At 32.9% G+C, this 19,971-nt stretch overlaps 2 protein-coding genes across 3 annotated transcripts in view; one reads left to right on the top strand and one right to left on the bottom strand.

Moving 5' to 3' along the window:
* Positions 1-2,859: 2,859 nt before the first annotated feature.
* On the bottom strand, positions 2,860-8,139 carry LOC134711065 (uncharacterized protein K02A2.6-like). Its single transcript, XM_063571495.1, has 2 exons — positions 7,731-8,139; positions 2,860-6,455 (listed from the first exon to the last, which is right to left on the bottom strand). The coding sequence occupies exons 1-2, from the start codon at positions 8,137-8,139 to the stop codon at positions 2,860-2,862; spliced, it is 4,005 nt and encodes a 1,334-aa protein (XP_063427565.1).
* Positions 8,140-9,540: 1,401 nt separating this feature from the next.
* The window catches only part of LOC134712574 (uncharacterized), a 55,740-nt gene continuing 45,309 nt past the window's right edge, over positions 9,541-19,971 (top strand). The window contains exon 1 of one of the 2 annotated variants that reach the window (XM_063574277.1): positions 9,541-9,650. In XM_063574277.1, coding sequence (XP_063430347.1) covers positions 9,624-9,650 — 27 coding nt within the window. In that variant the 5' untranslated portion in view covers positions 9,541-9,623. Of the gene's footprint in view, positions 9,651-9,731; positions 9,820-19,971 lie in introns of those variants that run through there. The other variant, XM_063574278.1, reaches the window with a different exon arrangement.

The following is a 19,971-nucleotide window of genomic DNA, read 5'->3' on the forward strand; positions in this document are numbered from 1 at the left end:
CGCTTATATGGTCATCTGAGGTCAAATCGATAGTTAATTAGATGGCATCTGGATTTAAATACACACGAAACGAACCTACATATCATCTACCCCATGCTTTGTAAACTGTTTATTTTAAACGTTTGATAGATTGGATAAATGTTTTACATTGTAATTAATCAATTATGAGAATTTGAGTCAAATTGGTGACCATGAATTTGACAGCTAGTGCCCCTTTAAGGCGCACTATTAGAAGTGTTCTGAGAAACCCTGGTTCACGACTGGGATTGCTCTCCGCCAAAGCTTAATAAGGCCTATATTTTCTTATACTGGTCAAGTTTCATGACAACATATGATGGTTTATAAATTTATCATGTGAACTTAAATTCCAGACGGTCTGTTAATTGCGGAATAAAAGTCTGTCTGTGAATATAGTGAATGTAATATTCATATTATCGGTCAAATACGGGATAGTAAAAAAATATCATTTCATCATAGTTCTCTGGATACTCATTTGATCATAAACAGTTTCAGTCCAACTTCCATAAAATTTCACGAAGGGCTGACAATGTTATTGATATATTTGTTTACCCCTTACTGAACCTTAAATTATGATTGACGTGGCCAACGTTTAGAATCGCTTTTGCGACAAGTTTGTCACAGGATCGAAAAATAAGGCAAACAACTTATCGAATTTCAGGAGATAATATATTGCTTTAAAGAAAAACAAAGTGATTTGGAAGTCATATCTTTCAGACTTTGACAGAAAATGAACACAAATATAATTTGATAACATTTAATTGAAATAGGGAAATTTCGTTATTTCCAGTCGAAACTACAATTAAGCCATTGAAGAAAGAATTGCATGGCTGGTGTGCTTTATCCAGTTCTTTTTATTCTATTTAGATTATAATATCTTTTTATCAAAATTCAAGTGTACGCCCCGGCGTTTTGACGTTAACGTAGCTACGCGCATGATGACCCTATGTTTTTATTGTTGCAAAAGATAGGTCTGTAGTGTATTGCAAGGATTTGTATAGTGAGACAAATTCTTGTGTATTGTTGATAAAAAATAATCTTTTCTAAATAAAGTGGGATTCTGTCAACGTTTGATTTTGTGTTGAATAACTCTTATTCATGTTTTGGTTAAAGATCAAAGGGACCAAGTTGTTAAAAACTATTATCTTTTGTGTTTTTAAATTTAAAATCTTGAATGTTTTACTTACACCAAAGCAATTTTTAACAACAATCATGATTTTCCAATTATTCAACACTGAGTACTGGAATTAAGATTAAAATTGGGCGCGAACGGACCTTGGGTGCGAACGTGTGAGGTGCGAACGCGCGTAGGGTGCGAAACTGTATTGGGCGCGAACGAACCTGGTACAATACACATAATTTGATTAGACGACTAATCAGAATCTACAATAGGGAAAACGGTAGTACTTAATTTTCCTTTTGTACCCAAGACAGGTGAAGGAAGTCAAATTCGGAGCGCTGTGATTGGATGTAAGGGTACAATATATTTTTTTATTTATCTATGAATAACTGCAGTGTGTAAATTTATAATATAAATTTTAAAACCTATTGAAATATTTTCTAGAGAATTATTCGAAAAGGCTTCCAAAATTTTATAAATTTGGTGCAAAATGACGGTGGGCATGGATAACATAAACCAGTTCCGTTTGAATTTGGTCATGATACTATTTGGCTTCAATTTTTACAATAAGGTAATAAAGTTCTAACACCACACATAACTGTTTTATCCAGGTTTTTAGTGTAAAAACTGGTAAATTTAGAAAATGTTAGTATTGTCGCCTATGGCAGAATAAATAATACCGTTTTCCCAATAGATCGAATCTCACCGGCTGTTAATGAACTAAGGTAGTACTTCATTTGACACAGCGGCTTAACCCGGTTCAGCCTGGTTGACACTTCCGGTATAGGCACAGTCGCTTCATTTGCTGTAAAATCAGCCGCCGGCGCAAATAGGCATACGCCGCCCTCGCCGGTTTTCACTCACCGGCAAGCAATCAGCCGGTCATAAAAGTATGGCGGGAAGCTCAATTATAGATAAATTATCGGAATTTAAAAGGTGATAATTGATTTTTGTCAACCAGACTAGTATATTATTGCATGATACTGCATTGGTCCACTATGACAATACTAAATTGCCATGCTATATTTTATTTTCAAATTTAAAAACTTATCTCGAAGAAACGTTTTTATGATGAATAAGGCCTAAGAAAAAAAGATTGCAGTTTAAAAATATATATTTATTGTTAATATGTTTATCTTTTATATCCCCTAGCTTAGAAAGCAAAAAAGTTTAAATCTGAACTTCTGTTGCCATCTTTAAATCAGCTGTTGTGTATTTATAACTGCATTTGGGTTCTTATATATATAACACAACTATACTAAATAAACGTGACTGCTTCTATAACTACATTTTATTAAACTGAACTATTTCATAGATACATACATAGAAAAGTATAAAAGATAGAAACCAGATGATATTTAATTGCTTTATTGTTTACAATGTCAGATTCTCTGCTGTAGGTTAAAAACTGCGTAGTATTTATAATCCGGTGATTTATAATAGAAGATAAAATAAACAGTCACATAAAATGTCAAAACACTATAGTTCCTCCCTGCTAATTCCAAACGTGTGATCACGTGTTCGCGTGATAAGAATTATGAATGAAAATTGACCTAGCAAATTGAAAACAAATATAAAGAGTATAGATAGAAAGATAGGTCATGCAGTTTACAATATTTTCTCAATATCATGCAAGATCAGACCCTGGTCTGATTATGATTACACGAGGGTTATTATGCCTCATAATGTGTAACCATAAAAGTCCTATTTATGCACACTGACTATTCCATTTCGGCAATTAATCTTTTTGGTGGATTTCGTTCTCTTATTGGATTTCGTCGCGGCATTGACATTTCATTGTTTTTGGTTTGTTCCGGTGATTTTTCGGCCACATGTTGTTGTGTGCGTGTCTCCGTATTGTCAACTATAATGTTATCGTTTTCGATTGATTGTTCATACGATTTTGGCATTTGAGTAGACTTTAATTGTTCTGTATGCCTTCTCCATGTGTGTCCGTTGTCGGTTGAAACTTTATACATGAGTGGTCCTTCACGCTCGCTTATAATTCCTGCTACCCACGGATCTTTTCCTCTATAGTCCTTTGCAATAACTCTTTCGCCTACTTCAAATTGTCTATCCTTCTTATTCATTCTTATTTCGCAAGATTTTTCCTGGCTCACTCTAACGGTGTTTCGTAAGTTTGGTTTTAACAAATGAAGTCTAGATCTTAAGTCCCTTCCTAGAAACAGTTTTGATGGTGTTTCGTGGGTGCTAGTGTGTGGTGTCTGGCGATACGTCAGCAAGAAGTTTGCGATCTTTTTGTTTACATCACCAGATTCCCATTTCATTGCTTTCATTGACTGTTTAAATGTTTGAATAAATCTCTCAACAAGTCCATTTGTTGCTGGATGATAGGGTGCTGACTTCGTGTGTTTTATTCCATTTTGTCTCAAGAATTCTGCGAATTCTGCGGATGCAAAACTTGGTCCATTATCCGATACAATATGAGCAGGTACTCCATTTCTAGCAAATACTTGTCTCATAATGTCAATTGTTTTTGTTGCTGTAATCGATTTCATTTCGAAAACCTCAGGCCACTTGCTATGCGCGTCCACCATAACAAAAAACATTCTGTTTATAAACGGTCCTGCGTAGTCTATATGAACTCGTTGCCATGGTGTCTCGGGCCATTCCCATGGGTGTAACGGTGTTAGTGCTGGTGCGTGCTGATTTATCTGGCATCCAGTGCAGCTTTTGACTAAATGTTCAATGTCACTGTCTATACCGGGCCACCAGACATGCCCTCTGGCCAACGCCTTCATTTTCACCATTCCCGGGTGACTACTATGAAGTAATTCTAGAATTCGATTCCTGAATTTAATCGGAATTATGACTCTTATTCCCCACAGAAGGCAACCATGACTAACAGTTAATTCATTTCTGCGAGTGAAATAAGGTTTTATTAACGAATCGTCCGTTATTTCCCATCCATTCATTGCTTGGTACAAAACTGATGCTAATACCTTTTCTTTTCGAGTTTCACGTTGAATTTCGGCGCTCGTAATTGGAAGGTCCTCAATTTGTAACACGTGAAAAAGATCATCTGCGTCTTCACTGTTAATGTTCATGTCACTTTGCATCGGTAGTCGCGATAATGCGTCTGCATTATTGTGTTTCTTTGTATTTTTGTATTCGATGTTGTATGTAAATCCAGAGCGAAAAATAGCATAACGCTGTAACCTAGCGGCGGTAGTTACAGGAATTGATTTTTCAGGATTAAAAATTGCTGTTAAAGGTTGATGATCAGTAATTAAAGAAAATTTCCTACCGTACAGAAATGTGTTAAATTTCTTCACTCCCCACACTATTCCAAGCGCCTCCTTTTGGATTTGTGCATAGTTCTTTTCGGATTTTGTAAGACTCCTCGATGCGAAAGAAATTGGTCTTTCCGATCCATCTGGCATAACGTGAGATAACACTGCTCCAAGTCCGAATGGCGAAGCATCACACGCTAAACGGACTGGTAATTCGGGGTTGTAGTGTGTTAACACTTGGTCTGACGTAATAAGCTCCTTTGCCTTTTTGAAGGCCTTTTCACAATCGTCTGTCCAGCGCCATATTCGCTCTTTTTCTAGCAGTTGATTCAATGGTTTAAGTACAGTTGCTGAATTAGGCATAAATCTGTGATAATAGTTTATTAGTCCTAAGAATGCACGTACATCCTTTACATTTTTCGGAGTCGGAGTTTCCATTACAGCTTGTACTTTGTCTGTAGTTTTCCTGAGTCCATCTGCACTAATTTCATGTCCGCAGTATATGACTTTGTCCTTGAGGAAAGAACATTTCTGCAAGTTTGCCCTTAAACCATAGTTCTGAAGTCTCTGTAACACATTTTTCAAGTTTTGTAAGTGTGTTTCGTCATCAGGGCCCGTTATAATCATGTCGTCCAACATGCATTGTACACCATCAAGTCCATTTAATACCTGGTCCATTGTTCTTTGCCATATAGCTGGTGCTGACGCAATTCCGAATAACATCCTATTATAACGATACAGTCCTTTGTGTGTATTGATTGTCATCAATGGTTTTGACTCATCGTCTACCTCCATATGTAAATATGCATTACGGAGATCCAGTTTCGTGTATTTCTGTCCTCCTGCGAGAGTAGCGAATATCTCATCGGTCCGCGGAAGCGGGTACTGATCCACATTAAGCATAGGATTCACGGTGGTTTTGAAATCTCCACATATACGAATTGTACCATTTGATTTCATAACGGGGACAATTGGTGATGCCCATTCACTTGTGTCGACTTTTGAAATTATTCCTTCCTTTTCAAGCCTTATTAGCTCTCGCTCCACTTGCGGTTTGACTGAAAATGGCACCGGTCTAGCTTTTACAAATTTCGGTGAAGCATTTTCTTTTAACGTGAGATGTGCTTTTATATCTGCAACACACCCTATTCCCTCACGGAATACATTTGAATACTCCTTCAGTAATAAATCCAGCTTTTCATTTGAATTTCTTGATACTGAAATTTTATTAATCCACTTGAGATTTTTCCAATCTAAATTGATTTTCCTTAACCAATCACGCCCAAACAATGCAGGGCCACCTTTTTGCACTACATACAATTTAAGATTTTCACATTGACCATTATATTTAACTTGCACATTCATATATCCAGTTGGAATTAACAACTCTCCTGAATACGTTTTCAGGGTGACATTTGCACTTTCAAGTTTTTCATTTTGAAAATACTTGTCGTAATCCACAGCAGAAATTACTGACACGGCTGAACCTGTATCCAGCTCCATTCTAATTTCTTTTCCATGCACATTTGGCGTAATCCAAATTGAATCCTGATTGGAATTTTTAACACTGTGAATTCCTAAGTAATCATCCTCATCACTTGTGTATTCCCGTGATTGATTATCCAAGGAATTAACATTCTTTTGCGCCGGTCTTTGTTTCGGTTTACCGGATGATCTACACGCTTTACGAATGTGCCCTTTTTTATTACAGCTGTGACACACCGCGTCTTTAAATCTACATGTATCTGCTTTGTGATTCTTTCCATTACATCGGTAGCATACGAACGATTTTTGTCTATCTGTTGTACTTGGTGGCGGTTTACGTTGCTGTCGTTGTATCCTGTTTACAGAACTTTCGGTGTTGAATTTCCCTCTTAACTCAATTGCATCTTTGTTTGCAGTCTCTACGGCTATAGCAATTCCGATAGCTTTCACAAAAGTTAAGTCCGGCACAGTTAACAGTTTCTTTTGTGTCTGTTCATCTTTAAGTCCAACCACAAACTGGTCTCTTAAAGATTCATTTAAGTTCCCAAATTCACAATATTCGGCAAACTTTCTAAGTTCTGCTACATATTTATTTACAGTTTATTTCTAAATAAACGTGACTGCTTCTATAACTACATTTTATTAAACTGAACTATTTCATAGATACATACATAGAAAAGTATAAAAGATAGAAACCAGATGATATTTAATTGCTTTATTGTTTACAATGTCAGATTCTCTGCTGTAGGTTAAAAACTGCGTAGTATTTATAATCCGGTGATTTATAATAGAAGATAAAATAAACAGTCACATAAAATGTCAAAACACTATATCAGCCGATTCCACTCGTTTTATTTTCAGCCATATTTAACCCGGACACGTGATAGGGCGAACCGGGCATAGCCCGACTTAGAACAAATGAAGCAGCCCCGTGTCACGAGTAGTCAGTCGAGAACCAGCTTACTTGCGAGTCAACGGGGATATTCACTGCGATACCCAGTCTAATACGAAACTGCGGTCTCAATAATTAGCGACAACAAGAATTTTAGCGACAACAAGCGACAAGAAGCGACAACAAGAATTATTTTAGCGACAACAAGCGACAAGAAACTATTTTGCGACAAGAAAACATATTTTTTTAATTAAAATTAATTATTGCAATGAATATGCAAAAGAATATGCAAAAGAAAATAATTTTAGCGACAAGAAAGTTAAAATTGATAAAAATATTATATTCCATTATGCCCGCTCCATATCTCCATTCGTTTATTCATACTTTGAAATTTTCATTGAGCTTCTTCACGACGGCTAATAGTAATCGTTTTTTAGAGAAGGTACATTGATTTTCCCAAACATGAGTGAAATTTAATTTTGAAAGTAGCATTTTAACTTTTGAAGCAAATCCATCATTTAACTGCTTGTTAGCTTTATAAACATTATATAATAAAGACTCATTTTCATTTGACTTTAAAATATGTAACCAAAATCCTATAGAAGACTTAAGGGCCTGTATACCAATAGGGTACATTCCCAATTCAGCTAATACAGCTGTATTTACTGCCTTTGAATTAACATTTAGAAGACCTTTCGCAAATTTGATTTGGAGTTTTACTGATTCCATAGATAAATATTGAGATTCAAGAGTTTTGTTGTTCTTCACAATATTTAGCGACCATATCTCACTACAATACAGTAATATTGGACTAACACAAGAATTAAATAGTTTCATATGGGAAGAAACATCCATCTTATCTGAGTAGAGTATTTTTTAATACAAAACAATGCCTTAGAAGCTTTTTTACATAGGAGATTTACAGCATTAGTGAAAATTCCTGATGGCTTGAATAGTATACCTAAATATTTATATTCTGTGCAACATTCAATTAGTTCATTATTCAATACAAACTGGTCTTTTGTAAGTTTTTTACCACTTTTATTAAATATCATTGTTTTTGTCTTGTCAAGATTGACAGTCAAGTTCCATTTTTCACAATAAGTATTTAACTTGTTTAGACAATTTTGTAAACCTTCTGAGGATTCTGATATTAATACTAAGTCATCAGCATATAAAACACTAGACAATTTTATGTCATGTAATGTTACAGGATCACATGTGTTATCAAACATTGAGGTTAAATCATTTATATAAAAAGAAAACAAGGTAGGACTTAGAATGCAGCCTTGTTTTACTCCAACTGAGGAAGGGAACATATTAGTAACGCCTTCAGTGACTTTAACTGCAAATAAAACTTCTTTGTACATATCTTTAAGGATATTAAAGAATGGTCCATTTATGTTATATTCAGCAAGTTTGTGCAACAGAGCTTCTCTATTTATAGTGTCAAAAGCTTTTTTAAAATCAATAAAACATGCATATATTCTTTTGTTTGATTTAAAAGCCTTATCAATAATAGTTTTTAAAGTAAGGATGTGATCACTAGTTCTGCATCCTTTTTTGAATCACGACAAATAATATTATTAGTTTCTGAATACTTTTCTAAAAGGTTATACAAAACTCTTGTGAAAATTTTTCCTAAGCAGCTAGAAAGTGCTATAATTCAATAAATGAAAATAAACTAACAACCTACATAAAATTTAAAGTTAAGTATGAACCATAAAAGTACCTTTTATTGAATTTAGATAAAAATGTTACAAAAAATTATGCTAAAATAAGAATAAGTAATAGTATGTTGGCTGTTGAACGTGGAAGATACAACAAAACAGCTCTAGAAAATAGAATATGTCCTTTATGCCATAAAGAGTTGGAAGATGAATTTCATTTCATCATTACATGTTCAGAAATTAATAAAACTAGGATCAAAATGTTTAATGAAATTTCTAATATTGTCCCCTGTTTTAATTCCATGAGTGAAGAAAATAAATTTGATTTTATATTTTCCTGCGAAGAATGTGATATTTTACTTATCATTGTTAACTACATAGGTGAAATGCATAATGAGAGAAACAATTATAATGTCAATATATGAACCGTGTAATGTATATTATAACATTTTTTTTGATACATAAGCATAATATTTTAATACATAACTTTAAAGAGGAGGCATGCTGTCAAAAATAGTATTATAAATAATACTATTAATCTATGTTTTTGTTTTTCTTTCAATTCTACATGTTTGTAGTGTAACTGTTTATTGACTATCGTTTTGTAATTTTAATATGCCTGTTTGTTTGTTTTTTTGTTGTGTATTTTAGTAACAATCCTATTGTTTGGATTTCAAACTAATAAAATTCTTATTCTTATTCTTATTCTTACTTTGACTTTGATAAACAGATGCATACATTATCTTATACATATTCTTCATATTTAAAAATAAAAAAAGAAGCTCAATCTCTTTCTCCTTCACAAATGTTTAATTTCTTCATCTACCAATATATATACTAATATAAACTTCACAATCTCTTTCTTCCTCACAAATGTTTTATTTCTTCTTCTATCTATATAATAAAACATTATCTGTTCGTATATTTAAAAAAAAAACCATTACATACAAATTTCTATATATCTAATAAAAAAATGTTTTCTTGTCGCTAAATAGTCTTCTTGTCGCTTCTTGTCGCTAAAATAATTCTTGTTGTCGCTTCTTGTCGCTTGTTGACGCTTGTTGTCGCTTCTTTACGCTTGTTGTCGCTAATTAGTGAGACCCCGAAACTGTGTTATTTCCCGCTGGCGCTGCTATTGTGATATACATCAAAGTCAACATGATAGATAAAATTTGTTTTCGAAAATGAAGAGCTATCTGGAATTTGCCTTGGTATGGACAATGATCCATGTTCTGTTTATAACGGACAATGATCCATGTTCTGTTAACAGTTTAATAACATTGCCTTGATATGGACAATGATCCATTTTGTGTTTATAAAAGTTCAATAACTTTGCCTTGGTATGGTCAATGATCCATGTTCTGTTTTAACATTGCTTTGGTATGTACAGCATACATTTTTTCCTTTTTGTTTAAATTATTTATGGACTTGTTAAGTAATGCACACACACCTTTAATACAGCGACAGGATAGTCAGTCACTTAGTGTTAGAAGTAGGAGTAGACAATGATCCTTGTTCTGTTTTAACATTGCTTTGGTATGGACATAGCTGCGGAACCGTAGCTCATAGGTCCTTATGTTATTTTTTGACTATTTGCGGACCATAGATGTTCTGATTTAAATTTAAAAGCAAGTGCAATTTTATCTGTAATAGTTAGGACAAATTATATAGCTTCCCTTTTGTATTAGACACAAAACTTTGTTTTTACCATACATACACCTGGAAGTGATACATTTTCTATAACTTACAGTAATATTTCAAGTCATCATTCAGAGACTTACTACTATTTAAATAGAACTCCCCCCTTGTGTGACCAATCAAATATGGTATCTTTTATTTTAACCCTAAAAAAATCAGTTAAAATGCAGGGACTTTCTATACTATTCTTTAGTATAGAAAGTCCCTGGTTAATTGTATAATTCCCAGTCATCATAACATAAAATTTTATGAGGCTTTATCATATGTTCTAGGAAATTGTTACATAAGGAAGAAATATATCTCTGCCATGTTGTGCCTTGTGGAACAAATGTATTCAGTATTCACATTGATACTTTTGTTTTAACTACAGCTTAGCATGTATGAACATGCTTTTTTTTCTTGATTTAATTGTATACGATAATTGAGCAAAATCAGGTTCATTGATTGTTCAGTGTGAAGTGAAGATTATTTAGTACACATATTGATACTTTTAACTAGGTACAGTTTGGCATGTTTAAACATGATTAATTCTTGTTTTAATTTTTATCGAAAGTTGATTATCGTGATGAAAGAGCAAAAAACTTACATTGATTGTCTATCCCTTTAAAACATATACACATTGTATACCTTTGAATCAATAGATATTATATAAATAAACTTGAGATTTAAAGGTTTGATAATTATCATGAATACAATGTAGGTCTATAAATATATATATGTTTTATTTATATATGACGACATTGTATGACCTAATCCTATTGATAGCTTTTTCTGTCTGTTTACATATATGTGTATCGTGTTTATCTCTAGGAATGTGTATTAATTTTCAACGCCATGGAGGTCAAAGTCAAAGTACAGATCAGATTTTATTATCTAGTATTATTTATTAATTTTGATCATTCTGATCAAGCATATCACTTTGTTAATGTGATCACTAAAGATTTAAAGATGATGCAAAATTCTGAATTGAAGGCATATTATAAATATCATGAAACGTAAGGATTTTTGTTTTTCTTGTGACCTCATTTCAGGGATCAGGGATTAAGGTTAAAGAACTTAGGTGATTAGATACATGTACATTTCTAGGATACTATAGGCAAAAGGTCAGCTATATGTGGTATAGGGAATGATTGTCTTGCAGGTTTCATCTGACCTTCACCTCATTTTCATGGTTCATTGGTACATGTAAACATTAAGATTTGTGTTATGGTCGGTTATTAAAATACCACAAGCAAAACAGGACAACAAATTTAGAAGAATTCTAACGGAAAACTAATAGCCTAATTTCGTGAATTTATGCATGTTATGTCCAAATAATGAAGAATAACAAGTACATGAAGTATGTTTAACAGCAAGCAATGACAATCACTGAATTACAGGCTCTTGAAGTGAGAGTTCTGAGACAGTACCTGTACATGCTGTATGATTGACAACTTTCTGTTATTACATATGTACAAACAATTAAACTCAAAGGTGTACATGTGAGTAATATTAATTTAGAACCACCTGCACTTTAAGGTGGCTCGGGCCTATTCGAAGTTTCTATCAGAAGTGCCGTAAAATTTGTTATTTTATTTTTTACAGAAAGTGAATCAAATCAGTTGAAAAAAGATAGGGGTCACAGACCTTTTTAGCTCAAAATTTTACTTTTAAACAGGTATGTAAAAGGGACCATTTTTCAATGAAATGATGCCCGATTATGATGGGGAAAATAGAGGTGTTGACATATTTTTATCGGAATTTAAAAACAAATTTTCTGACACTTGGTCCAAAACTGTAATATAAAAAGCTGAAATATAGTTTTAAAGATTAAGCAAATAAAAAACAGATCACTGATAAGAATTTTTTTTTTTATTTTGCCTTAAAATCCAAATTTTGGCAGGAAAAACTGTGAAAATAGGTGAAATGTCATTTTGACCCTTTGACAAATACGGATTATAACAAAAATTTTCTATAAGTCACATGACTACAATGATTTAACATTTCTAATCAATCAAAATATTTAAAAAAATAAAAAACCAATTGTTCAGATAACTATTGAAGGTCTTTCAACCAATTAGGATCTATTTTGATATGAAAATATTAAGATTCAGTTGATAATGTCAGTTCCTATGAATATAAATATAAATATAAATATGAATTTTAAGCAAAGGTCAAAATCTAAAACGTCCAATTAACCTTTGACCTTGACCTCAATTTCAAGGTCATAGACTAAACATCTCAAATCAAAGGACACTAGTTCCTTAATATGTATGGTTCATGAGTCATATCACTTTGCGCATAATTCTAAAAATAAGAGGGGCGAAAACTCCCATTTATTGTCTACGCACCCTTGCAACCAAAATTTATAAGTTACGACATGTCGCAACTAACAATTTAGTAAAAATAATTTGTCGATATCTTATAAGGTTAATGAAAATAAGTAAAAACAAGCCAAAATCAAAATTTAGAATTTAACCTTGACCTTTGACCTTGACCTCATTTATATTTTTTTGGACCAAGGATCTTAAATCAAAAGACCCTAGGTCTCTATCACTTATAGTTTACCAGTTAGAAATGCAAATAACTTATATCATATATAAAAGGGGGGATAACTCTCATATGGAGTCTCCGGATAGCTTCAATCAAAATTAAACAGAAAATCCTGAGGATATAACGAGCAATTTGGTAAAATAAATTTGTCTTTTACGGTTGTAAAGGAGTAGTGGCCACAAGAAAAACTGTTCGGGGAGATAACTCTTACAAGGTAAAGTTTTTTGTTACACAGTGTCAGTTTCAGAAGCATATTAACTGTTCCATATCATATGCCATATATCTAAGCGACATCTTGCGAAACAAAAAAACAGCGAAGGAAAAAAAGTTGGCGGAAGAAAAAAAAATAAAAAAATAATAATAATAAATATAAATCAATTGCTTTCAAAAAGCAATTGTAAAAAGGTCTTTCCTCCTTTGAAATTGATTATATGGGGGAGGGGGGGGTCTGTTTATTTGTTTGTTCTTTTGTTTGTTTCAATATGGGGTCTATATTATTGTGTTACCGGAGAAGTTTCATGTTTAGTTCGGAAAGTTTTTCTTTTATTTTAGGTACAGCGCGCGTGCCACATCACGTGACACGGGTTTATAATAAAAAAACTTAGTCTTTTTATTTCTCTTTAGGTCGGGACGTTGAACAGACAACATATATAGAGATGGAATGTACACAATGTAATTTCTTTTGTCATTGTAGGAAATTGACAACTTGATGACAGTTCATGGGCAGTGCATGTTTTGGATTTCATTGATCCGGTGTAACTTTAAAACACATTTATTGATTATTTTCTGATATTGTACATTTTTCAGCACCTGTTTGAAACACAGATTAGTATTTCAATCTCAGAGCGGACATTTTATTGTAGGTTTTTACTGAGATTTACGGACCTAGCAAGCGATTTTTACGGCATTGCCATTTCTTTTCTCTAGAAAAAACTTTGAGAGATATCTGCACCAAGTTTTTTTATAAACTATTAGTACATGTATGCACTGCTGACTGCAAATTTTGAGGTCGATTGTACTTGTAGTTTCAGAGAACATGTGGATTTTTTTTCAGAAGTGACGCAAGAACAATATTAAATTTCGATTTTTCATGAAACATGATTGATTGATCATGATCATGATTGATTGATTGATTGATTGATTGATTAGTTGGTTGGTTGGTTGGTTGGTTAAACACGTTGGATAGGGTCAATTGAAACAGCGAAAAAGAAACAAAGAAGATCATGGACCCTATATTAAACACATGAGACGGAAACATGATTGATTGATCATGATCATGATTGATTGATTGATTGATTAGTTGGTTGGTTAAACACGTTGGATAGGGTCAATTGAAACAGCAAAGAAGAAACAAAGAAGATCTTGACCCCTTTATTAAACACATGAGACGGAAACATGATTGATTGATCACGATCATGATGGATTGATTGATTGATCACGATCATGATTGATTGATCATGGTCATGATTGATCATGATCATGATTGATCATGATCATGATTGATTGGTTGGTTGGTTGGTTGGTTGGTTGGTTGGTTGGTTGATTGGCAAACACACATAAAACTCTTCAAGTAGTGCCAAAATCACATAATCTGTCCCTTTGTACATGACCTTGACCTTTGACCTTGACCTAATTTTCATTTTTGGACCAAGGATCTCAAATCAAAAGACCCGAGGTCTCTATCACTTATGGTTTTCCAGTTTAAAATACATTTCAAAATTTCAAAACAAAAGGGGAAATAACTCTCATATGGAATCTCTTTACGGCTTCGGTCAAAATAAAACAGAACATCCTGAGGATGTAACGCACCATTTGGAAAAATAAATTTGTTGGTTTCTTATATGGTTGCGAAGCCTTAGAGATCACAAGAAAAACAGTGTTCGGGGAGATAACTCTTATATGGGAAAGTATTGGGTTTCGCGGTGTCAGTTTCAAAAGCGCATCAACTGTTCGATATCACATTTCATTTATCTAAGCGACATCTTGCGAAACAAAAAAACAGCGAAGGAAAAAAAAGTTGGCGGAAGAAAAAAAATAATAATAATAATAGAAGGTCTTTCAACCAATACGGATGTATTTTGATATAAAAATATTAAGATTCAGTTGAAAATGTCAGTTCCTATGGCTTTATGATGTATAAATATGAATTTCGACCAAAGGTCAAAATCTAGAATGTCAAATTAACCTATGACCTTGACCTCAATTTCAAGGTCATATACATAGGATCGCAAATCAAAAGACCCTTGGTCTGAATTATGTATGGTTCATGAGTAATATCACTTTACGCATAATTCTAAATATAAGAGGGGCGAAAACTCCCATTTATTGTCTACGCACCCTTGTAACCAAAATTTATAAGTAACGACATGTCGCAACTAACAATTTAGTAAAAATAATTTGTCGAAATCTTATTACGTAATTGAAAATAAGTGAAAATAAGCAAAAATCAAAATTTAGAAGTTGACCTTGACCTTTGACCTTGACCTAATTTTCATTTTTTTGGACCAAGGATCTTAAATCAAAAGACCCTAGGTCTCTATCACTTATAGTTTACCATTTAGAAATGCATATCACTGATATCATATATAAAAGGGGGGATAACTCTCATATGGAGTCTCCCGATAGCTTCAGTTGAAATGAAACAGAACATCCTAAGGATATAACGAGCAATTTGGAAAAATAAATTTGTCGGTTTCTTATACGGTTGCAAAGGAGTAGTGGCCACAAGAAAAACAGTGTTCGGGGAGATAACTCTTACAAGGTAAAGTTTTTTGTTACGCGGTGTCAGTTTCAGAAGCATATGATGAACTGTTCGATATCATTTACCTTATATCTAAGCGATATCTTGTGAAACAAAAAAACAGCGAAGGAAAAAAAAGTTGGCGGAAGAAAAAAAAAAATATAATAATAATAATCAGAACAAACCCTATAGGTCTTTCAACTGAAAGGTTGAAAGACCTAATTAAAAACCAATTGTTCAAAGAACAATTGAAGGTCTTTCAACCAATAAGGATGTATTTTGATATGACAATATTAAGATTCAGTTGAAAATGTCAGTTCCTATGGCTTTATGATGTATAAATATGAATTTCGACCAAAGGTCAACATCTAGAACGTCCAATTACTCTATGACCTTGACCTCAATTTCAAGGTCATAAACATAGGATCCCAAATCAAAAGACCCTAGGTCTGTATTATGTATGGTTCATGAGTAATATCACTTTACGCATAATTCTAAATATAAGAGGGGCCAAAACTCCCATTTATTGTCTACGCACCCTTGTAACCAAAATTTATAATTAACGACATGTCGCAACTAACAATTCAGTAAAAATAATTTGTTGAAATCTTATTAAGCAATTGAAAATAAGTGAAAATAAGCAAAAATCAAAATTTAGAATTTGACCTTGACCTTTGACCTTGACCTAATTTTCATTTTTTTGGACCCAGGATCTTAAATCAAAAGACCCTAGGTCTCTATCACTTATGGTTTACCAGTTAGAAATGCATATCACTTATATCATATATAAAAGGGGGGATAACTCTCATATGGAGTCTCTGGATAGCTTCGGTCAAAATGAAACAGAACATCCTGAGGATATAACGAGCAATTTGGAAAAATAAATTTGTCGGTTTCTTATACGGTTGCAAAGCCTTAGTGGGCACAAGAAAAACAGTGTTTGGGGAGATAACTCTTACAAGGTAAAGGTTTTTGTTACGCGGTGTCAGTTTCAGAAGCGCATTAACTGTTCGATATCATATACCAAATATCTAAGCGACATCTTGTGAAACAAAAAAAAAGCGAAGGAAAAAAAAGTTGGCAGAAGAAAAAAAAAAAATAATAATCAGAATGAATACAATAGGTCTTTCAACAGAAAGGTTGAAAGACCTAATAATCAGAACGAAAACAATAGATATTTCATCCGAAAGGTGAAAGACCAAATAATAAATATAAATCAATTGCTTTCAAAAAGCAATTGTAAACGGTCTTTCCCCCTTTGAAACATAGATTGATGGGGGGGGTTTGTTTGTTTGTTTGTTTTGTTTGTTTTGTTTGTTTGTTTGTTTTGTTTGTTTGTTTTGTTTGTTTGTTTTGTTTGTTTGTTTGTTTCTGTAAGGGGTCTAGTATTGTTTTACTGGAGAATTTTCATGTTTAGTTTGGAAAGTTTTTATTTTATTTTAGGTCCAGCGCGCGCGCCAGATTGTGGAGACACCACGTGACGCGGGTTTATATTAAGAAAAACTTAGTCTTTTTATTTCTTTTTAGGTGGGGACGTCAAACAGACAACATCTATAGAGATGGAATGTACACAATGTAATTTCTTTTGTCATTTTAGGAAATTGACATTTTGATCACAGTTCACCAGCAGTGCATGATTTGGATTTAATTGATCCGGTGTAACTTTAAAACACGGTGTAACTTTAAAACACGTTTAAGGATTATTTTCTTAAAATGTACATTTTTCAGCACCAGTTTGTAACAGATAAGTTTTTCAATCCAGGAACGGACATTTTTATTGTAGGATTTCACTGAGATTTACGGACCTAGCAAGCGATTTTTAAGGGCATTGCCATTTCTTTTCTCTAGGAAAAGTCTTGAGAGATATCGGCACCAAGTTGTTTTATGAACCTTTAGTACATGTATGCCCTGCTGACTGTAAATTTTGGGATCGATTGGACTTGTAGTTTCAGTGTTTAAGTGATAACAAGGAGGTGGATTTTTTTTTCAGAAGAGATGTAAGATCAATATTAAAAACCAATTGTTCAGAGAACCATTGATGGTCTTTCCACCAGTAAGGATCTTTTTTTAAATGAAAATATTAAAAATTTGGTTTTAAATGTCAATTGAACCGTCAAATGACAGCTTATTGAACGTTGATTCCAAAAATGTATGGTTTCTATGGAAAAATATATAGATAAGGGAGATAATTGTTTACTTCCGGTTCAAACAATGTAATTTCCGGTATAGTTTGATAGTTTAATTGACACTGATTCCAAAAATATATGGTTCTAATCTATATACTTTTACATTTATTTAGAACAAAAAATAGCTACTTCCGGTAAACAAAAGGTCACTTCCGGTTGGCTTTTACAAGGTCACATTGCTTGCAACCTATTGCAAAAAGTCCCATGTCTTCATCATGTATACATATGAAGTAAAAGCAAAGATCAAAATCTAGAACGTTAATTTTGCCAATGACCTTGAGCTCAATTTCAAGGTCATCAACCAAGGACCTCAAATCAAAAGACTTTAGTCCTTTACTTTATATTGTTTATGAGTTATATTACCATACATATGATATTAGATATAAAAAGGGGGAAAACTCACGTCAAATGTCTACGTACTCTTTCGACTAAAATTTATGTGTTACTACATGTCGTAACTAACAATTTTATGAAAATATTTTGTCAATATCTTAAATGATTTCTGAAAAAAGGGATAACAAGCCAAAATCAAAATTTTAATCATGACCTTGACCTTTGACCTTGACCTCATTTTCAATTTTTTGGACCAAGGATCTCAAAACAAAAGACCCTAGGTCTCTAACACTTATGGTTTTCCAGTTAAAAATGCATATCACTTATATCAAATATAAAAGGGGAAATAACTCTCATATGAAGTCTCTGGATAGCTTCGGTCAAAATAAATCAAATCATCCTGAGGATATAACGATCAATTTGGTAAAATAAATTTGTCGGTTTTTTATACGGTTGCGAATATTAAGCGATCACAAGAAAAACAGTGTTCTGGGAGATAACTCTTACATTTAAAAGGTTTTGGTTACGCGGTGTCAGTTTCAAAAGCGTATTAATTGTTCGATATCATATACTATATATCTAAGCGACATCTTGCGAAACAAAAAAATTGCGAAGGAACAAAAAGTTGGTGGAAGAAAAAAAAAAAAAATAATAATAAGAATCAGAAGAAAACCAATAGGTCTTTCCACGGAAAAGTGGAAAGACCTAATAATAATAATAATAATAATAATAATCAGAACCAATACTGAAAGGTTGAAAGACCTAATTAATTGTATCAAATTTACGACAAATACTTTTGTAATTCTTGCGTGAAATTATGCGCAGTCGAATAGTCCTGAGCCACCTTCATGCTATTTGGATTGACTTCAATTGATTATTGATACCTAACTCTAGAGACTTGAGAGATGTAAAAACTCCTAGAATTATTACACATCTCAATCACACAACTTAATAAACAATGTTTGCCTTGGTCTCTTTATAAATATACACATTAGATATGACACCTCCACTCAAGGATCCGGAAATTTTTCACCTAATTTCGGTCATTTTCATATAACTTAAAAGTTGGTGCCCCTTTTCAAAAAAAGATTGTCAAAACCTCATTACTGCATCTGTATCATACTCATAGCATCAACGAACTTGTTTCACTGTTGCATCGCATTTACTTCATCATTTATCCTACCATTTCCTAAAATCGATCAAGAACAATTAAGGGAAGGCAACAGTTTAAAAATAAAATGATTTTAATGACTCAAAACTTCACTCCATCTTTTCTTTTGTCCGTCTGATAATTAAATGTATCCATGCTTCATGGTTAAATTTTTTTTGTCAAATTTTTCTTTTCTTAAAAAGAATTATTTTATATTTGATCTGCAGCTTGTATTGATAATGTTGTTATTATTAGCAATTTTAGCATTAACCATGCAGCCAAATCCTGTTTGCTGATTGTTAAAAATTTAACAACACTCAAATTACAAGGAAAAAAGTCGGCTTCTGCTTTCAGTGGGAAAAGATCAATTATGCTTGAGTATACATGTTTCCTCAATGAATTGCATGCATGACCCAGGTTTAAACCCAGTGTTGGTCTGTCTTTTACTCAGAATCTGAGTGTTCGAAATTTTTGAAAGTCAAAGATTTTGTTTTTGATCAAATTTTCAAAGCTTAAAACAAAATCAATCATACGTACACCATGTACAATAAACTTGAATAACGACTATTGAAGTTTTCATTTTGTTTTTTATGAATCTATATGGTTGCTGATTCAGTTAGTAGCACTTAGAATCTCAAAGCAATCTCTTTGCATTTCTATTATGTCTATGTTGCAACAAAAACTTGTATTTTATCAATATAAGGTTGCAAGAGAAAAAATCATTATGACATGATTGATGTTTCATAGATTATTTTGACAAAATTGAACCATATTAGCTGCTAAAAGCTAACTGTTATATATATCACTATTTCACTTGCATTGATGATTGAACAGAAAAAAATCATAATTAAAATTGTTTATGTATCTTGTTACTCTTGTAGCTCAAGTGCCCC

This window comes from Mytilus trossulus, chromosome 3 (genome assembly GCF_036588685.1).
Source record: "Mytilus trossulus isolate FHL-02 chromosome 3, PNRI_Mtr1.1.1.hap1, whole genome shotgun sequence".
Lineage (NCBI taxonomy): Eukaryota > Metazoa > Mollusca > Bivalvia > Mytilida > Mytilidae > Mytilus > Mytilus trossulus.